The sequence below is a fragment of the Cricetulus griseus genome, chromosome 6, assembly GCF_003668045.3.
Source record: "Cricetulus griseus strain 17A/GY chromosome 6, alternate assembly CriGri-PICRH-1.0, whole genome shotgun sequence".
NCBI classification, from domain to species: Eukaryota; Metazoa; Chordata; class Mammalia; order Rodentia; family Cricetidae; genus Cricetulus; species Cricetulus griseus.
This window is the reverse complement of record NC_048599.1, coordinates 146,571,684-146,592,882: the sequence shown is the minus strand read 5'-3', so window position 1 is coordinate 146,592,882 and position 21,199 is coordinate 146,571,684. Positions and strand designations below refer to the sequence as shown.

Genomic DNA, 21,199 nt, shown 5'->3' with positions numbered 1-21,199 from the left:
CCCACTCAGGTCTCGCGAGACTCGGAGAAGGGCTCCCGAACTGGTCGGTGGGTGGGCGGACGGGAGCCTGGAAGATGGCGGCGCAGGCGGTGACGCTGCTGAGGGAGGTGGCCCGGCTGGAGGCGCCGCTGGAGGAGCTGCGTGCGCTGCAGTCCGTGGTGCACGCTGTGCCGCTCCACGAGCTTCGCGAGCAGGCGGCGGAGCTGCGCCTCGGCCCGCTCTTCTCCTTGCTTAACGAGAACAATCGGTGAGAAGCCCGCGCGCCGCTGGGGAGACGGGTGGGAAGGCGTGGCTCCCCGGCTCTTGGGAGAAAAGTGAAGGTTGTCCCGCTGGAAAAACCCCTCCACTGTGTATTGGCCCGGGCTCGGCGGTTGTCCTCTTCAGAGGGGATCTTATGCATTGGTGCCCTTTAATCTCAGCATCCGGTGTATGGATGCTTGTGTACCTGTATTAGTGTTCTATGTATAGAGGGGCAGTCAGAGCAGATTCGTGAGACAGCAGAAAACTAGAAACAACCAAATCAAGGACATAAATTCTTGCTGTGTAACATTGCACAGCTATTTAAAATTTGAATTGTGTGTGTGTGGATATGGAAACGTGGATTAAAAAGGGCGAATTGCAAAGCTTACGATCCGGATACGTGTAATTTAATCCATTATATAACCCCTACAGGCAAGAGTTAACTGCCTAACCCAGGATTATCTGTAGAAACTATTAATATGGAAACTGGAGTTAAAATGTTAGGGTAGCAACCTTTGATTTAACACGCACCTGTAGTATTAAGTTAAAAACATCTTGTATTTGATAACTTGATCATTTAATGGATTTTTTTTAATGTGAGCCAGAATTTAAAAGTGATTTTTTTAATTTGAAAAGATCGTGACCTCTTTGATCAACACTGAATGCTGTCAGGCGTTTTACCTCTCTTATCCTCTCTCTCTTCAATATAAACTCTCATTCTCCTCCTCTTGCTACATTTGTTGAGTTGGTTTTAACAGTCATTACGGTAATGGTTATTTCCCTCTCTGACCAGTCCTCACCCTGCAACCAGGGTTAGTGTCTCAGGTCAGCTGGCGTGGCTTGTCCATGGTTACCCTTGCTAACAGTGTGAAGTCATGACTACATAGCTTGGCATTTGGGCCCTTCCTGGTATATTTCCAGTCTAATCCTTATCATTTACGCAGCTTGAATTTGTCTGTTCCCCCTGTCATGTAACAGCATTAGTGTTCCTCGAGCATGACTTGCACTTTCTTAAAGTCGAGCTTATCAAAGCTTCCAGCTGAATGCCCTCTTCTCGGTTCATATTCTGCAAAGGCCCAGCGGAAATGCCATCCCTCCATCTGCAAGTGACTATTCCTCAGACGTCTTAGTGGATACTGTCATTGTCTGTGTTTGTGATTCTGGACTCTTTGGTTCCTTTGTGGTAGTTCCGTGTCCATCTTTGTGGTTTTGAAAGATCTCTAAGGACAGGAACCATATTTCATGTCTGCATCTCCTGAAGCACTGTACATAAAATAGATGCCGAATACAAGATGAGGCTTGTGGCCTTTAACTCTGGTCCCTGGCCCAGGTTTTGTATTTTTGAGATAGGCTCTTGCTATGTAGAGGAGTATGTGTAGCTCAGGCTAACTCGCAGGGTGCACATCACTCCTCGCCAGCTTTTCATGTTGGAAGTGAAAAACTGAAAACTCATAGTGTGGACTGGCCCAGGCACTGAAGTTGAGTAGTTTGCTACTTGATGTACTGTGTCAGTTGCAGTTTGTGGGAGTGGCTCTTCTCTGGAAAACTTGTGGCCATCTCCACATTACATTGCTGTCGTCTTGGCTAGACCACTTAAGAGAGTATGCTGAGATTGGGATTTTGTTGATGGAGATCTGTGATCTTGACACTTTTTTGGAGGGAAGTAATTATCACCTCAGATTACTGATACACACCATAGAAGTCAAACAAGAATGATTCTAGCTTACCACCTCTAGCTTGTGTGGCAGCTAAAGTTCACATTGGACCTGCAATTTATATACAATGCAAGTTTAACCCATCACTGCTTTTAAAAATTCTTTTCATGAGAGACAAGGATTGCGTGGGGGGGGCGGTGGGAAGACACCTTCAGGGAGTCCATTCTCACCTTCCACCTGCTGAGCGTGACTTGTGTTTTTTTCTGCCGCTGCCCTATCCTACTCCAGGCCATTGGCTCTCAACCTTCCTAACACTGCAGCCCTTTAATACAGTTCTTTATGCTGTGGCGACCCCAACCATAAATTACTTTTGTTGCTTCTTCATAACTGTAATTATGCTACTGCTGTGAATCATAATGTAACTATCTCTGTTTTCCAATGGTGCAGTTTTCCAAGGGGTTGAGAACCTCTGCTCCAGGCTAGCTGGCCCATGAGCATCCTTCCGATTCCCTGTCGGGTGCATACTACTGTAACATTCAACTTTTTCCATGGGTTCTGCAAGTCATCAGGCTTTGCATAGCAAGTCTTTTCACTGAGCCAGCCAGCTTATGGCAGTTCTGGGAATCTGAACTCAGGTCCTCACTGTAAGATATGGCAAGTGTTTACCCACTGAGCCATTGCTCCAGCCCAGGTGTGTTTGTTTTTAAAGCTTTTGATTTTTATTCTTGTCCCAAATAGGAAAGTTAGGCCCGTTTAATTCTGTACTGACACCAGACATAGGTTAGCCCATTTATTTATATTGCCTATTAAAACAGAAGTAAATTATTCTTGGAATAAGATCTGTACCTATAGTGGGTAGTCAACAAATATGGATTGGTTTGCCTTTCTAGTAGTTTTCATATATACCTCTTCTCCATCTTGCCTACTGCTTGTCTGGTTCACTTCTTCATCACCTATAATCTCTGATATGCTGCAGAGTGGCTCTCTCTCTTCCTTCATGTATTCATTTGTTCTTTCTGCTTTCTTGGCATTAGGGACTGGACCTAGGATTTGTACATGCTAAGCTTGTGTTCTACCACTGAGTTACATCTCCAGCCCCCAAAAGATTTCTGTAAGCTAAATGTCTTTATGTTAGTTAGTTTTCTGAATAAAGCCACTGGGTCACTTGGCATTGCTTCTCTGGAAAAAGCCTCCACTTCAAGGATGGCGTAAGAGACTCTCAGCATCTGGCTGGCGTCTGTGCGGTGTTTAGTTTTGTTTCTTTGCCGTTCATCTCACCCGTTCACCGTCTCTCTACCTCTTCCCATACTGACCCCAGTCATAACATGCTCCATGAGGTTTCTCTGACGTTTTAATGCAGTAGCTTATTTCTCTCTTTTCTTGTATGCTGCTACCTCCTCTGCTTGCAACACCTGTCTTAATCATAGTCATTTATTCCCCCTTTTTTTTTTCCCATAAAACTTAGTTCAGCATCACTGCCCCGGAAGCCTTATCCATACCTTACAAATTTATCTTTAATCTCCCACAGCTTGTAGCATTCATCTGTAATTTGTCTATCTTTGTGTGTGTGTGTCTTGTATTAAAGTGAGCTCTCTGAAGCCAGATAGTATGCCTCGTTGGTGTCCGTGGCCCCAGCACAGGCATCACAGACAGTGGGTACATATTGAATATCTAGTGTGTGACTAGACACTACTAGTTTGGAGAAAATCTTCAGGAAGAAACTGTGATAGAGCCAAGTTTGAGGTGTTAAGTGCTTGTTTGCAGTCTGGCATGATGTGAATAAGTTCTGGTGTCTCCTTTAGGGAACAGACTGCTTTGTGTGTGTCCATCCTGGAGAGGTTGCTCCAAGCTGTGGGACCGGTTCATGTGGCCAGGAACCTCAGGGTTGACCTGCAGAGGGGACTGACTCACCCAGATGACTCTGTCAAAACCCTCACTCTGTCCCAGGTATGTAATCTTAGTAGTAAATGCAAGAAGCAGCCTAGTGGTTCTCTTGTCAGCTGTTCATTGAAGTTTTCCAGCATGCCAGGCATTAACAAAACAGACCTGTTGTTTTTTTCTTTAAGGAGTGCCTACTTTGAAGAAAATGATTTTGGGGTGTTTAAAGATTGCCTTGTTACATTCTATTGTTTGGAAGAAGCATGAACTAAGTGTGACGTTCATTAGCCGGCGTTAAGAATAGTAACTCCCATCCTGGCGTAGCATTTATGTGACGTGCTGCTGGGGTCACGCCAGAACGTTAGGCACCTCAGCTGGTTACCCAGTAGACAGTCTGCAGCCTTCCCTTTGTGTTCAGCCGGGGTGGTGTTTGTTCCTTGCCCATGTGTGTATGCCAGAGGATAGCAGATGCTTACCCCATCTTCATTTAATTTTCTTCTGCCCTAGAATTGAAAATTGCATTCCTATTTTATATTGCTTAATTTGAAAATTAAGCTCAAAGAAAGTAATTTGTCCAAGATTTGTGCAACTAAAATTACCCTATTAGGATTTATATTGTTTTCATTGACCTGTCCCCACTCTTTACCTACTCTTTACTGTTCCTTTTCATTTAAAAGTGTGACCACACCCTATGCTTTAGTGAATATGGATCATTGTGAATTTGTAGTAACTTGTGTAATAGCTGTAATGACTACTTGTAAAATAATTATACACTAGAAAAAGTTCAAATATCCTGTGTTCACGTGTTCTCCTTGGGAAGAGTCCCTCTCTGCTGGCTTGTTTTGTTGTTGTTTTGTTTTGTTTTTCTTTCAGATTGGAAGAATTGTTGAAAATTCTGAAGCTGTTACTGAGATTCTGAATAACACTGAACTATTAAAACAGATTGTTTATTGCATTGGTGGAGAGAATTTATCTGTTGCCAAAGCGGTGAGTTCTCTAGAACTCTCAGCCAACTGTGCAGAGGCACTGTGTCCTAAAGTCGGTAGAGAAGGTTTCGTGGATGATTTGTACGATTAAGGTAGAATCGAGTCTGCAGCCTTGTGTAAATGATATCAAATACATAGCAGTGAGTTCCTAAGACACAGGTCTACTTGGGCTGTCAGACTTACATTTGGTTGCTTAGTGTTTTCCAGTTATAAATAACAGTAGCAGCCAGGCGGTGGTGGCATACACCTTTAATCCCAGCACTTGGGAGGCAGAGGCAGGCGGATCTCTGTGAGTTCGAGGCCAGCCTCGAGTTCCAGGACAGGCCCCAGAGCTACACAGAGAAACCCTGTCTCAAAAAAATAAATAAATAAATAAATGAATGAATGAATGGCAGTAGCTAAAATGTTAATACCTGTTAGATTAGGGTATTTTATATACTAATTTTCATATCAGGCTTAGGAAGTAGGTGTAAATATTCTGTGCTTTTCTGACAATTATTTTCTTTCTGTATATAAGGCTATCAAATCCCTGTCAAGAATATCACTAACCCAAGCTGGACTGGAAGCTTTATTTGAAAGTAATTTGCTGGATGATTTGAAAAATGTAATGAAAACAAATGACATCGTTCGATACAGGGTATATGAGGTAAAACTAAAAGCACACTTTCTGATGCTTTCAAAACAACGTAGTACATGTACAAAGGAAGACAAAATGGTTCACTTGCACACATTTATTGATAGTCTGTGTTAAATCCTGTATTACATGGTGCTCATAATACCTAGATGCATTCGAATCCTGATAAGGGGGCAGTCACAAACATACTTAGGGTGTGGTATAAGGGTCACTCTTGACAGGACACCATTGAAAAGATGTTAGTACTGGTAGTGGGAAGGTATGGCTCTTCTTTCCATCTGTTTTCTGTTGAATACTGCTAAAAACCTCACGCTGTCATTAATTCCTTTTGTGTGTTTGCACTTGCTTAGATGTAAGCATGTGGAGGCCAGAGGTCAGTCTGCATCATTCCTCAGGTCTGTCTTGTTCTTTGAGATGGGGTCTCTGGGCCTGGAATCCACTGATTAGGCTAAGCTGCCTGGCTGGTGAGCTCCAGGGACCCACCTGTCTTTGTCCAGCATTAAAATCACAATTGCATGCCACTGCACCTGGTATTTTTAACATGGGTCCTCATGCTCTAAGCACTTTAGCCCCTGCATCATTAATATAGTAAATGCTGTATGTTGTTAATCTTACCATTGAAGAATATTTGACCTAAGTCCACACACCTAAGTAAGTAGCATATCTAAAATGAAGCCGTGTGTAATTTAATTCCCTCACTACATGTAATCGATTCCTTCCTGTGAGCTTTGGTGTTCCTTTGTCTGTTTCTTCTGCTTCCTGCCTCATTATTCCTTACTTGACTTCATTGTTGATTGCAAAGTCCTAACCCCTGCTTTCACATTTACTCTATACTCAAGTGTTGGGGAGTACTATTTTAAGGTGTGTGACTTTTGTATATGTTGCATTTGTTTAACTTGGTGAAGCTGTGATTCTTTCCCTGTCTAAAACACCGGATGGTCTAATAAAGAGCTGAATGGCCAGTAGTGAAGCAGGAACAAGGATAGGCAGGGCTGGCAGGCAGAGAAAATAAATAGAAGGAGAAATAAAGAAGAGGAATGAGCAAGAAGAGAACAGGAGAGGAGGATGTCGGGTGCCAGCCACCCAGCCAGCCCCAGAGTAAGAAGGAAAGTAAGATATACAGAAGTAAGAAAGATAAAAACCCAGATGGAAAGGTAGACAGGCTAATTTAAAGATAAGAAAACCTTGTTAGAAATAAGCCAAGCTAAGGCCAGGCACTCATAACTAAGAATAAGCCTATGTGTGATATACTTGGTAGCTGGGTGGTGGGCTCCCCCCAAAGCCAAAAGAACAAAAAACAAACACAACACTCAGGCAAATTTATTCTCATGATTTCAGTTTCCATTTCCACCTATGTGATAAGACTTTGGTACATAAACTTCTAACCCACACCTCTTCTGAGTTAAGATTCAACCTTAATGCAGCTGCTTGCTGACTGTTACCCCCTCACATTCATACTGGGACTGAAGTCCTGGCCTGTGCTGGACAGTGGTTCTTTGTTGAGTCTGGACCTTGAGCTCACTCTTCACAAAGGGTTGTTCTCCTGTCATACCTCCCATCACATCTGTGTCTTTCCTCACTGGTATAGGTGCCACCACCCTAGACCAACCTACCAATATAACTTTCTGCACTTGCATTTGCATCCAAATGAATTTCCCTTCTTTTTCTCATCCCGAGTTTCTCTTAAGTACAATGGAGTATTGTTTTCCCCAAATATATATATTTTAACTAATACACTAAATGGTATTTATTTGTGGTGTCCAGCATGATGTTTGTAGCATATAGAAGAATGATCTTTAGGCCAGTCAAATGGCTCGGTGAGTAAAGTCACTTGCTGCCAAGCCTGATGACTTGAATTTGGTCCTCAGAATTCTTTTTTTTTTAATTAATTAATTAATTTGTTATGTATACAGTTATCTGTATGCATGCTTGCACACCAGAAGAGGGCACCAGATCTCATTATAGATGGTTGTGAGCCACCATGTGGTTGCTGGGAATTGAACTCCGGTCCTCTGGAAGAGCAGTCAGTGCTCTTAACCTCTGAGCCATCTCTCCCACCCCCAGTCCTCAGAATTCTTATGGCAGAAGGAGAGAACCAACTCTCACAAGTTGCCTTCTGGTCTCCACCTCTCCTCATACACACATACTCCTCTTCACAAAATAAATAACTAAATAAAGATGTAAAAAACAAATTCCTGATTTACCACTTCTCTGCTTAAACCCTTTCAGTATCCTTTGCCTTTCATTAACCTTTAGGACATGCTTGTCAAATGAAGATGTGACAGATACATATTGTTGTTTGTTTTGTTTTGTGCTGCTTAGATACAGGCCTTATACATAGTAGACAAGTGCTCTCTTACTGACGTGCGTGCGTGCGTGTTTGTTTGTTTAGAAAGACTCATCTTTATGTTTGTTGATGATGCCCTGGTTAATAGGTTTCTTGGTGGAATTACACATATACCTAGATGCAGTGGTTTGTTTATGTTCAGTGAAGTTTTCCTAGAAGCATCATGAATTGTTAAGAACTCAATTACAGCTGGGTAGTGGTGGTATGCACCTTTAATCCCAGCACTCAGGGGGCAGAGGCAGGTGGAACTCATTGAGTTTAAGGTCAGCCTGGTCTACAAAGTGAGTTCCAGGAGAGCCAGGGCTGTTATACAGAGAAATCCTGTCTCAAAAACGAGAGAGACAGAAAGGGAAGGAGAGAGAGAACGCTCTATTACAAGTTAGTGCATAGTTCTGCATTTAACTTAAAATGAGATCGAGCAGATTTGGGATGGTTCTGACCTTTTTTTCTCTGTTCTTTCAGCTAATCATAGAGATTTCTTCTGTGTCGTTAGAATCTTTAAACTACTGTACCACAAGTGGACTGGTGACTCAGCTCCTGAGAGAGCTGACGGGTGAGGACGTGCTGGTCAGGTGTGTGGACTCAGACTTCTTAGAGATAAATGCCTTGTTTGGAATGTCAGGAAGCAACTCTGGGACTTCGTGTGGCCTGTGCTATTGGAGACTGTACAAAGTTTGAAGACTCAGGACTGCTCTTTATCTTCAGGAAGCATTTTAGGAAATCACACATTATATCGTGACATATTGTGCTTGGCAAAGCCCTGCAAGTAGTTTTAGCTATTTCCATATGACCATATCCTCTGTCCCTGGGCAAGTGTGCTCTTTGCTTAGTATGTTACAGCTCTGTTACAGAAATAGTAGTGGGCCTCCAGTCAGAAGGTCAGGCCTCAGTTTTGAACTCCACTGTAACAAGTGATTCCATATTAGTTAGGAAAGTAGTGTTGCTATTGTGTCCTCATCTGAAAATGAAGCCAGGACATGGGCCTTTCAGATTTAGTGAGGAAAATTAAAATATAACCAGTGTGAAAACAGTTTTAAAATGCCCTTCATTTTTATCCTTTTTTTATTTTAGAGCCACCTGTATAGAAATGGTGACATCACTAGCATATACCCACCATGGACGACAATACCTTGCTCAGGAAGGAGTCATTGACCAGATATCTAACATAATTGTTGGAGCAGATTCAGACCCTTTCTCTGGCTTCTATTTGCCAGGTGAGAGCTGAGTTACATGGGCTTCTGAAGGGCAGGGATCACCCTTCTTAGGGCTGCTTCCTGTACAGGACATCCACAGCGTCAGTGGGACGATGGGGGGATGACAGTCACCCTCTAGTGACTCAGTGAACCCACGTCCATCAGTAGAATACACCAGATTACTAAGTAAAGGATGAAAACATACCAGCAGATACCAAAAATGCATCTGATAAAAATTCAACATCCTTTTATGACAACTTGATTAACTAGTGTAAAAGAAGAAATGCAGGGCTGGAGAGATGGCTCAGCAGTTAAGAGCACTGACTGCTTTTCCAGAGGTCCTGAGTTCAATTCCCAGCACCCACATGGTGGCTCACAACCACTTATGAGATCTGGTGTGCTCTTTTGACCTTCAGGGATGCATGAGGAGGAACTATACATAATAAATAAATCTTAGAAGAAGAAGAAGAAGAAGAAGAAGAAGAAGAAGAAGAAGAAGAAGAAGAAGAAGAAGAAGAAGAAGAAGAAGAAGAAGAAGAAGAAGAAGAAGAAGAAGAAGAAGAAGAAGAAGAAGAAGAAGAAGAAGAAGAAGAAGAAGAAGAAGAAGAAGAAGAAGAAGAAGAAGAAGAAGAAGAAGAAGAAAAGAAGAAGAAAAAGAAGAAGAAAAAGAAGAAGAAAAGAAGAAGAAAAAGAAATGTATTTTAATACAGTACAGGCCACGAGTGACAAATCTGTAGCTGATGATGTGTTCAAGTGTGAGAAGTTGAAAGCCTTTCCTTTAAGATCAGGAGCAGTGGTCCCTCTCTTACTACTTCTGTTCGGTGTAGTATAGGAAATCCTAGACATCTGAAAAAAGAAAACTTGGTGATTAAAACATCTTACTCCTGTAAAGACACACAGACCAACAGGACAGAATGGAGCGCTCAGCTTAAATTTATTTAAGCTCATGTATTTACAGCCCATGCCCAGAACATACAGTGGAAAGTACATTATTTTTGATAAATGATGCTAAAAGACAAAACTGGATATTTAAGTGAAGAATGAAACTAGACCTTCATCTCACATCCTAAAACTCAGCACAGTGTAATTAAGGACTACATTGTAAGACATAAAACTGAGCTGGTACAAGAGAATGTAGTAGGAAAAGTCTTGGACTTCGGTCTAGGCCAAGAAGTTTTTGTATATGCTTCCTAAAGCACAGACAACAGAAGGAAAAATCAACAAATGTTATTGTATCAAACCGAAAGGCATCTGTTCAGACAAGCAAACAATCACCAGAGTGAAGGATTAGAAGAATATTTGCAAACTGTACCTAGGAATCAGTGTCCAGAATATAAGGAGTGCAAACAACCCAACTAAAACTCAGCAAAGGCTCAGGAGGCAGAGGCAAGCTGATCTCTGTGAGTTCGAGGCCAGCCTGGTCTGCAGAGTGAGTTCCAGGACAGCCTGCAAAGTAATACAGAGAAACCCTGTCTCAAAAAAACAAAAAAATCAGCAAAGGGCTTGGGTGGGTGGGGTGAGGGGGGGTGGAGTTGAGGCCAGCTTGATCTACAGAGCAAATTTCAGGACAGGCTCCAAAAAGCTACACAGGGAAATCCTGACTCAAAAAAACAAAAATCAGTGAAGATCAACATTACTTGAAAGAATCCAATGTGCCCAGTATGTATATGGAAAGATGTTCAGCAGTGCTACTCATCAGGAACAAATTTAAACCACTGGGAAGAGTCACTGCATCCAAAAAGCCAAAAGGCGAGAGGTGATGACGTGGAACAGAGAGACCCTTGGACCTTGTAGATGGGAATGTAAATTAGTGCAGTCGTGGGAACTGGAAGGTCTTCAGGATAGAAGTCCATTTGTGTGCCTTTTGGAAAGGAAACGAGTGTGCTGAAGCCAACCGTGTTCCTGTACTCATTGCAGCATTTCAGTGGGCACGATGCTATCTCCCTAAACACCTAACAGTGGGTGTGCAAACACTGTGGACAGTATATACAGTAGAATGCTATGCAGCCTCAAAAATAAAGATCTGCCATTTGCACACTAGTTGAGCCTGAAGAATGACATACATACTAGGTGATCTTACATGTATAATCTGGAAAAGTTAAACTCAGGGATAGGTTAGTGTTTACAGGAGGTACTAGGGCATATTTGCATAGCTGTTAGAACATTCAAAATACCAGGAACAAGTATAAGGTGATGACTGTTAACAATGTATTCTGCCCTTAAATTTTGCTAAGAATAGATTTTAAGTATTTTCACCACAAACACAAAAAATTTAAGAAAATACATATGAGCTGGGTGTTGGTGGCGCATGCCTTTAATCCCAGCACTTGGGAGGCAGAGGCAGATGGATCTCTGTGAGTTCGAGGCCAGCCTGGTCTCCAGAGTGAGTGCCAGGATAGGCTCCAAAGCTACACAGAAACCCTGACTCAAAAAACCAAAAAAGGAAAAAGAAAAAAAGGAAAAAAAGAAAATACATGTTAGTTTGCTTAATGTGTCCATTGTACAGTGCAAATAGATTTCCAGATGTGATATAGTAATAGCTATGTACAGTTTTTTGTTAGTTTAAAAAGTTGATTTTAAAAAGAAAGGTGTAGGCAGTAGTGGCACATGCCAGCTCTCGGGATGTTAACACAAATTAATAAAAGACCCAGAGACTAATAATGAGGTTCGGCTTCCAGCTGAAGATCAGAAAAGGAAAGCAGCTGGGTAATAACTCTCACCTCCAGCTCAGGCTGAAAGGGCTGATCCATGCACAAGCTCTCACCAAGCCTCAGACTGTAACCTCTCCTCAGTGTGGCTGGAGAATGAATGTCTCCTATTGAATGCTTGCTCCTGTCTTTTATACCCCTTTAGTGCTGGGATTAAAGGTGTGAGCTATAATTCTCTTTTAGACTGATTCAATCTTGTGTGCATCTGGATGGCCTTGGACTCACAGAGATCCATCTGTCTCTTAATCCTGAGTCCCAGGATTAAAGGTGTGTACCACCACCTCCTAGCTTCTGGCGGCTGGGATTAAAGTTGTGTGCCTGGCTTCTATGGCTTGTGGCTGACTTTGTTTTCTGAATCCTCAGGCAAACTTTAATAAATCATAAATAATATATCACTACAAGGGAGGCAGAGGCAGTGGATCTCTGTGAGTTTGAGGTCAGCCTGATCTACAGAGCAAGTTCCAGGACAGCCAGGGCTACACAGAGAAGCCCTGTCTCGAAAAACAAACAACAACAAAAAGACACCTAGAGCCCCTCAATGAGGTGAAATCTTTTGCCCCAGGGGGGGAATTCACTGATGTTATGAAAATATGGGTCCTCTTTAGAACATTAGATGGTTTTCTTTAAAAGTTCCGTGAAAAGTAAATCAAATTACCAATACCACCATTTAATGTGTATGCCAGATTCATAAATCTCTGAGGTGAGATGCTAGAGGATCCACTCCACCCATTTCCTCCCAGGACAAGTTGATTGGTCTTTATTGAACACTTGGAGCTGGAGGTTTATGCCTATTGAGGTGGTCTGCTGTAGTTTATTAGTGTATATACCTCTCTGACAGTTTCTTCCAATAATGTCTTCAAGCTTGTCTTCGTGTCACTGGTATCCACTGGTGCACACATGTTCCCTTGCTCTCCCCCTCCTTCGGTGTCTCTCTGTCCCTCCCCTCTCTTTCTCTGTGTCTGTCTCCCTCCCTCTTCCTCTTCCTATCTCCCTTCCTCTCTCTCCCCTCCATTTCCTTCTCTCACTGGCTATAACTCACTGTATAGACCAGGCTGGCCTGGACCTCACAGATACTCCTCTGCCTCCCAAGCTCCATTGACACCTTGGGGTTTCTGTTCTCTCAGAATCACACATCTTATGGGTCTTTCAATTTCCTTATTAGCTCTGCTCTGTAGACAACACAGTGCTTGTCTGTCTCCTCTTTCTGGGATGCATTTATTAATATTCCTGTGAAAACATGGGTCCTCTTTAGAACATTAGATGGTGTTTTTAGAACAATTTGTGCTGTCTTATATCCTTCTGTTAAAGTATATTTTTTATTAATATATTTAGGATTTGTGAAGTTTTTTGGAAACCTGGCTGTCATGGATAGTCCTCAACAAATCTGTGAGCGCTACCCTGTCTTTCTCGAGAAAGTGTTTGAAATGGCAGACAGTCAGGACCCCACCATGATTGGTGTAGCTGTGGACACAGTTGGAATCCTGGGATCCAGTGTTGAAGGAAAACAGGTTTTACAGAAGACAGGTTGGTATGACTTATCTTGGCTTTTGTAAGATGTGGTTTCATTTCTGGCCGGAATTCGGAGTGTGGGTTATCTGCTGTTAACTCTTGTAGAGACTATTTTTATGGGCAGCAGTCTATGGTATGGACTCATCTCTCAGAGTCTCATGACAACTACTGAAAAGCTGTGGCTTTTACTCCTTACTGTATTCAGGTTCTTTCATGCAATGGGGACCAAACAGCGTTTTCTGTTACTGTCTTCCTTGACTGCTTTTTATAAAGGCATGGCTCATGTCCTGTCCTGGTTCTATCACCGATGGAATGTGTGAATTTCATTCATGTGATTTCTCTAGGCCTCGCTTTCCTTGTTTATCAAAACAGCACAACAGCAGCTTCTTCGGGATTTTGCATGTTTCACAAGCACAGAGAGACAGTCAGGAGAGAAAATTTTGTGTCAAGGGTTTATATTTAATATAAAGATACATGTATGAACATCTACTCATACAACAAATCTAACACAGAAAGCACAGCATATTTTGATGTACTTGTGAAGTACAAGTTGAAAATTGATGAATTGGCCAGGCGGTAGTGGCCCACACCTCTAATCCCAGCACTTGGGAGGCAGAGGCAGGCGGATCTCTGTGAGTTCGAGGACAGCCTGGTCTTCAAAGAGAGTTCCAGGACAGTCTCCAAAGCCTACAGAGAAACCCTGTCTCAAAAAAAAAAAAAAAAAAAAGGTTAAAATGGTAGGTTTTATGTTCTCTGTCACCATTATCCTTCACAGGAACCCGCTTTGAACACCTCCTCACAAGAATAGGTTATCAAGCAAAGAATGCTTCTACAGAGCTAAAAACCAGATGCTTGGATGCAGTTTCTTCTCTTCTGTATTTATCAGTGAGTAGATGAAGAAATGATTGAAGGGCAGTGGGTTATGTTTGGGAGGATGAGTCAGCTTGGCACTAGTCAGGTTAATGTTCACATGGGTGTCCTGCTTCTCACTTTAATTAAGATGATAACCTAGTGGCCCACACCTTTAATCACAGCACTTGGGAGGCAGAGGCAGACGCATCTCTGAGCTCCAGGTCAGCCTGGTCTATGTGGTGTGTTCTAGGACAGCCAGGGTTACATAGAGAAACCCTGTCTCAAAAAACAACAAAAAGAAGATGATAACTTCCACTATATGACTCGTTACATGAAAAAAAAATTAGGGATATTTTTAATTCTTTAAGCGTTTCATACATGTATACATATATTTTGATTGTATCCACTCCTCTTTAACAACCCTTCCGTGTTCCTCCCATGCCCTCCTCCCAATTTCATGTGTGTCTGTCTTTCTGCCTCTCCCCCTCATCTTTCATAACCATTGAGTCCAATTAGTGCTGCCCGTGTGCACAAGAGTATGAGATCATAGCCACACTTGCAAAGACACCCCATACCCTCCACCCCCACCCCCAGGCTGCTGTCTGTGTGGGAATTTTGGCTGACTTAAACTTGTGGAGGTAACCACAGCTACTAAGGATTTATGAGAGCTGCTATCATGCTCTATCAGAAGACAGCATCTCACAGCTTCAGTGTTTACATTCTTCTGCCCCCTCTTCTGCAGTGTTCTCTGCACATTGGAGAGTTGGGGATTGATAAAGCTCTTACTTTAGGCTGAGCAGTTAAGTCACGTATTCTCAGTAAGCACTGCCCACCACAAAACAAAGAATCTCTGACCAAGCTTGCAGCCAGCACAAATCTAAGAGTATACACGTGACTGGTGGGCTGGAGAGATGGCTCAAAGGTTAAGAGCACTGACTGCTCTTCCAGAGGTCCTGAGTTCAATTCCCAGCAACCTCATGGTGGCTCACAACCATCCATTATGAGATCTGGTGCAATCTTCTGGTGTGCAGATATACATGGAAGCAGAATGTTGTATACAAAATAAATAAATAAATAGATAGATAGATAGATAGATAAATAAATAAATAAATAAATTCTTAAAAAAAAAAAAGTGACTGGTTAGCAAAACAGGAATAGTAGTAGGTCCCCCTCTAAGACCTATGGCTTCCTCAGCCATGAGCTTTTTTATTTAATTATTTTATTTTATGTGTATGGGTGTTTTCTTGTATGTCTGTGCACAGCATGTGTCTCAGAGGCCAGGAGAGGGCATTGGATCCCCTGGAACTGGAGTTATAAGTGGTTGTGAGCCTCCATGTGGGTGCTGGGAATTGAACCTGGGTCCTCAGAAAGAACATCCAGTGCTCTTAACCTCTGAATCGTCTCTCCAGCCCCCAGCCATGGCCTCTGGCAAGATTTACAGTGCAGAGCATGAATTCTGTTCTGTGAAGCTGTCCTCAGATCCAGTCAGAGGTGCTTATCCTCATAACAGTCATGGCACTCTGTACCGTGGACATATCTTTGAAGGTCAAACTGTAGCCTTCGGGGGGTTAGCACTGGGGAAGACAATGATGTCTCTTTTCCCAGAAGCCAGCATAGTGCCTTTTTGTACTATGGAAGCTAGTCAGCTGAAGAAAAGTTTCCTAGTCGTTGATTTCTCTATGTCTTGCAGTCAAAGTCTGGGTGTCTTCAAGAATAGGGTTACCATTTAGTTATGGTGGGCAACCAAGAGCAATAGGCATAGCCTGTTTTAATTTGTGTTGGGGGGGGGGGTCTCTGGCATCTCCCAGGGAGTCGCTGGGGTTTTCATTTAATAACCTATTTCTTCTGGGAACAGTGTTGCCCACTTATGCAGGATACCACCATTCAAATTCCCTTAAAATGGGTGGTGGAGGTTCTTATTTTTGGTTAGCTTTCCCATAACCCTCTCCTCACCTCGTAAATTTTATTTATTATTGTGTATAAGAGAAGGAAGGATGGGGAGAGGTGTGTGGGCACACATGCCATAATACACATGCAAGGGTCAGGACAGCTTTGCAAAGTGATTCCCTCTTCCTGCTTTTATATAAAATCCAGGGATTGAATTAGGCCATCAAGCTTACACAGCAAGTGCTTTTACCCATTGAGTCACCTCAGCAACCTGATTAGTAGCATTCTAAATGCAAAGTGGAAATAGAATAGAATTTAAGAGAGCCTAGGGATTATTTCATCCCCTCCAACAAAAGTGGGGACTTTCTGGGCTGGATTTGGGGATGAATTCTCAAAGGGTAGCTTTCTGGTGTCATTTACACAAGGTTCTTTGCACCATAGCTGCTAGCTTTTCTCCAGGTATGCTAACCTTGTCGTGAGAGTTTCCTTTTCTGTCTCATAGCCTGAGCAACAGACTGATGACTTCCTGAGGATGGCAGAATCCTGGTTTGCCTCCTTATCTCAAGACTCCCTGGAGCTCTTCCGTGGCATCAGTAACCAACCCTTCCCTGAACTGCACTGTGCTGCCTTGAAAGTGTTCACAGTAGGTATTCTCTCCTTAGTGACTGCCAGCTCAACACAGAGCACTCAAAATGAGCTAGCCACTGTGTGCACACACAGCAGTTTCTGCCCCTGCTACTGAGGGAGACACAAGTCAACAGGTTATCAGTTAAAGGTATCTGATGTTGTTTGAGGTTGAACAAGCTTCTGTTGGATACAGATTACGGATTGATTAATTGCAGATTAATCCCAGCTCCTGAACTTTTCGTTCAGCCTTGCCCTTGTCTCTTTCCTGTTTTATTCCTATGGTCCCTTCTGGCACTTAGTGCTCAGGTGAAGCCAGGTGGCTAGTTTCTTATCTCTGACCTCTGCTGTGCTTTCTGACCTCAACACTCTTTGCTAACTTTGCTTAAGAACCTCTTATTTATTCAAGAAGTAGCTTCAGCACACTTTGCCTAAGTCTATACAGTGGAGTTAATTGATACTGATTCTCATATGTGATATATTCATTCAACAAACATTGAGTTTTCCCCCTTCCCTACTAGATGTTGAGCCTTTTCTGAAACCGCCAGTCTGTGGAGGGAGCCAGACCATAAATATATTTAGAAAGTTGATTATAAAATTATAGCTAAGGTATGGATTATACCTGTGCATGCTTTATTATTATGTTTTATTATTATATTATGTTGAAATGTTTATTAGTTAATAAACTCCTTCCTCTGTTTACCTTCTTAGGCCTAGCACTTAGCAGTGTGCCAGTCATCCTGGCTAAGTATAATCACATTAGTGGTTTTATCCCAGAGCCCAGGACACACACTAGGCTGTACTGAGTGGGAATGACAGAGGCAAGTTTTCTAAATCGTGTCTTAGTGAGCACATGTGTTTCTGAAAGTGTTTTGGGATGCTTCACCTTGGAAACAGCCATCTATGCTGATGTCTCACAGCCTTAGTTCTTGCTCTTCTGACCCTCTGATTTGGTGGTGGATGGCTGGTGCTGCCGGCCTGAGGAAGACATGAAGCTGGAAATGTCCTAAATGTAGTAATGAGCTTTTGATAAACATATAAGTTGCTGATTCATTATTTTAAAATTTGAGAGACTGAAAAATGGGACATTTCAAATCACACAGTTGCATGCTTGTCTTTGGTCTTAGTTTTAGTATTGGCTGTCTTGGAGCGCAGTGTTTCCAGAGGAAAGTTGGTGTGTGCTCGGTACCTCTGTCTGATCACATCCATGGTCCTCTTTCCTACGTCTAACTGTCACGGATGTGGGGTTCACAGGCCAGTGCTGATGGTTCTACTAAGTGCAGTGCAGATCATATGTATTCTTAGATTTTAGTTTTAAGATGTATCTGGTTTAAAATGGGCCAATAGGCTGGGCGTTGGTGGCACACACCTTTAATCCCAGCACTCTGAAAGCAGAGGCAGGCAGATCTCTGTGAGTTCGAGGCCAGCCTGGTCTCCAGAGCTAGTGCCAGGATAGGCTCCAAAGCTACACAGAGAAACCCTGTCTCGAAAAACCAAAAAAAGTCAGCATTCCATTGACTTAGTCTCCTGCAAATGGAGATTTAGATACATGTTACATATGATGCTATGAACATTCCTCAAAAGGATTCTATTGCATACAAGTTTAAGAGTGACTGTGCTGGGCAGTGGTGGCATACACCTTTAGTTCAGCACTTGGAAGGCAGAAAAAGGCAGATCTCTGAGTTCAAGGTCAACCTGGTCTACAGATTGAGTTCTAGGACAGCTAGGAGTACCCATTTCAAGAGTGTTGTCATCTCTGGTTTTGCTCTTTATTTTTGTACCATATTTTAGTGTTGTCTAGAAATTGGATCCATGTCAGCAGTTCTCTAACTGTAGAATTTGTGATGGACCTGTCTGTGGAACATGACAAAGGGGTAGTTCACTACCCCTTTGCAAATGTCTATCTGCAGAAGTATTTACATTATGATTCATAACAGTAGCAAAATTACAGTTACAAAGTAGCAATGAAATAACTTTATGGTTGGGGTCCCCACAGCATGAGGAACTGTATTAAAAGATTGCAGCATTAGGAAGGCTGGGAGCCACTGCTCTCTCTGTCTTTCATGTGGTAGATTTACTCATGTCATTAAGTGTTCTTTATAAATAATTAAGTCTTAAGTTTTTATTGCAATGAGCCATAGTTTACTTAACCGGGCCCATTATTAGACACTAAAGCTTTTACATTGTACAAAGCTTTTAATATATAACATTATTTAAAATATGTTTCTCGGGAATTTGTTTACTTGGACCAAGGGTGATGCCTCTAAGGTTTGTGCTGCCAAGTGTATTTCTGAGTATTGTGTTGTTCCACTCACGGACTTGTCTTCTTAAGGCCTAGATGAATTGTATTCTCTTTCTGCCTTCAATTTTAGGCTATTGCAAACCAGCCCTGGGCTCAGAAACTTATGTTTAACAGTCCAGGTTTTGTAGAATTTGTGATGGACCGGTCTGTGGAACATGACAAAGCTTCAAAGGATGCCAAATATGAACTGGTTAAAGCACTTGCCAATTCCAAGACTGTTGCAGAGATCTTTGGGAACTCAAATTATTTGAGACTCAGAACCTACCTAAGTGAAGGTCCATACTATGTGAAGCCTGTTGCCACTACAGCAGTGGAAGGAGCGGATTGATTTCTTTTGGTTAGGGCAGAAGACCATGTTTTGACCAGAATTTGTCAAGGCATGACATTCCATCTGTTTTCAGAGAGCAGGGGCTTCCCTCTTCCAGTGCCATCATGGAGTGTGTTCCTACGTGAATGTGTTGTGGGCCAGGTACTTACCCTGCAGTGAATGCAACAGCATGGCTAGGAAAGCACTAGTCTCTCCCCGGCTGGTCCTCTGGCTGCTGTAGTCTCTGCTGCAGGGTCAAAGGTTGGTTTTCTCAGAAAGCTTCCATGGGCAGACTCGTGACCTCTCTTAAAAATAAAATGAAACCAAAATGATTCTGATTTCTTTTCACCACTCTTTTCCTTATCTGAATCCACCTCTGTTGTGGGTGACCCTGCTCAGACACCCCTTGGGGGAGGGGGTGAGAAGATGCAGCACCAATGACTCAGGCACTGGGAGTCAGTCACTAGCAGAGCATGCTGCAGACTTGTTTATTAAGGAAGTTAGACCTGCCTTTATACCCCCTCCCAAGGTCCTATTGGCTCAGGCGGCTGACTCTGCTGTGTTGTCTTTTTCTCATTGGTGTCTCAGGGTCAGGTGTCTCTTTGTCAACAGTCTCTGGGGTAGAACAGGCTTGGTTCAGGGAGGAAGTGCCTACCATACATGCTCATGCAGGCTGGCCTGGGCACCTGAGCCTTGGGTAGTCTGGCCAAAGTTTCCCCTTGGGTATCTTAAGTAGTCTCTGAAAAATATGTCATTTGGAATCATTGAATTGTATTATTTGTATACAAGGAATAAATGGTTTTACTAAGATTTCTTGGTTTCTTTTCTTTTGAAAGTGAAAATCTCTAAAATTTGTTCGGGATTAGTACTTTTGCTATTTGTCAGTTTTACTGTGTTTCGTTACAGGGGAGGGAGAAAGGGAGGGAGCCTTAACCAGACAGTTCTCTTAACTATCGCTTCATTGGTGGGCCGTCATTGTGAAGGGTTTGGGGTGATTTCTCTGATCCATGAGAGTCAGAATGGAGAAGACAGTGTATACAACTGAGATGCCATCTCATTGGCTTACAGACGGTTCTCCTCTACCTTTTTTCCAGTGTTATTCTCTCTAAACAGGAAGGCTCTCTACACACAAAAATCAGTTGTCTAGAGGTTTCTGCATGATCTTGGCAGTGACCAATTTAGAACCAGGAAGTGATTCTTTTAGGCTGTGGTGAGGTTGGTAAGTCATCCCTTCCTGTGACATGATTCTCAAGTGATTGGAATTCTGATCCTGTTGCATCGTTTCTCCTCTGTTGTCTCCGAGTTTCTTTTTCTCTGCTGCCAATATCTCAAATTAGGCTACAGTCAAATATTTCCTGTTAGGAAATATCCAGAGGGACTTTCGCTTGAATGACATTCATGATGCTGGTTTTTTTCCCCTGAACTTTTATGTAGTGGTGGTTGGGGGGGAGGGTTTGTTTTGTTTGTGTTTGTTTTTCTCTGAGACAGGGATTCCCTGTGTAACAGCCCTAGCTGTCCTGGAACTCACTCTGTGGACAAGACTGGCCTTGAACTCACAGAGATCTGCCTGCCTCTGCCTCCCAAGTGCTGGGATTAAAGGTGTGCCCCAACACTACCTGGCATCCCTTAACTGTTGATTGCAGTAAAATACATATACATATATATATATATATATATATATATATATACACACACACACACACACACACACACACGTAAATAAAATGTAGCCATTGTATGTATACTTTTTGGTGGCATTATATGTGTGCAGATGTCATACAGTGATTATTGCTGTCCATCTCCAGGCTGACCTCAAATTCACAGACATCTACCTGTCTCTTCCTTCCAAATGCTGGGATTAAAGGTGTGCACCATCACACCCATCTCTCATTCTGCTTTTGTTGTTCTTTTTTTTCATATTTAATAAGAGCTATAAATTATTATTTTGCATTTGATAAGCAAGGTATTGTGTGGCGAGGTCTAACAACATCAGTGCAGCCATGGGACTAGGCCTCACACTTACAATAACCAGGAAAAACCACAGACTATACCTCTTTGGGGGACCAATCAGAATTGA

General features: G+C 42.5%; 1 protein-coding gene across 2 annotated transcripts; it reads left to right on the top strand.

Moving 5' to 3' along the window:
* Nucleotides 1-32: 32 nt before the first annotated feature.
* Psmd5 (proteasome 26S subunit, non-ATPase 5) lies at nucleotides 33-19,932 on the top strand. Of its 2 annotated transcripts, none has more exons than XM_027423703.2 (10): nucleotides 33-247; nucleotides 3,698-3,842; nucleotides 4,647-4,760; nucleotides 5,277-5,405; nucleotides 8,203-8,312; nucleotides 8,812-8,954; nucleotides 12,974-13,165; nucleotides 13,926-14,035; nucleotides 16,392-16,532; nucleotides 17,035-17,223. In XM_027423703.2, the coding sequence occupies exons 1-10, from the start codon at nucleotides 75-77 to the stop codon at nucleotides 17,050-17,052; spliced, it is 1,275 nt and encodes a 424-aa protein (XP_027279504.1). In that variant the 5' UTR covers nucleotides 33-74; the 3' UTR covers nucleotides 17,053-17,223. The 2 variants fall into 2 exon arrangements, with proteins under 2 accessions (XP_027279504.1, XP_027279503.1); XM_027423702.2 differs by lacking the exon at nucleotides 17,035-17,223 and adding an exon at nucleotides 18,886-19,932 and having other exon boundaries at nucleotides 37-247.
* Nucleotides 19,933-21,199: the final 1,267 nt, after the last annotated feature.

Excerpts from the sequence above, each read along its gene's own strand:
- Psmd5 (XM_027423702.2), top strand. The coding sequence starts at position 75 with ATGGCGGCGCAGGCGGTGACGCTGCTGAGGGAGGTGGCCCGGCTGGAG. Across the intron at positions 248-3,697 it reads TTGCTTAACGAGAACAATCG|GGAACAGACTGCTTTGTGTG; the intron begins GTGAGAAGCCCG and ends TGTCTCCTTTAG. Across the intron at positions 5,406-8,202 it reads TTCGATACAGGGTATATGAG|CTAATCATAGAGATTTCTTC; the intron begins GTAAAACTAAAA and ends CTGTTCTTTCAG.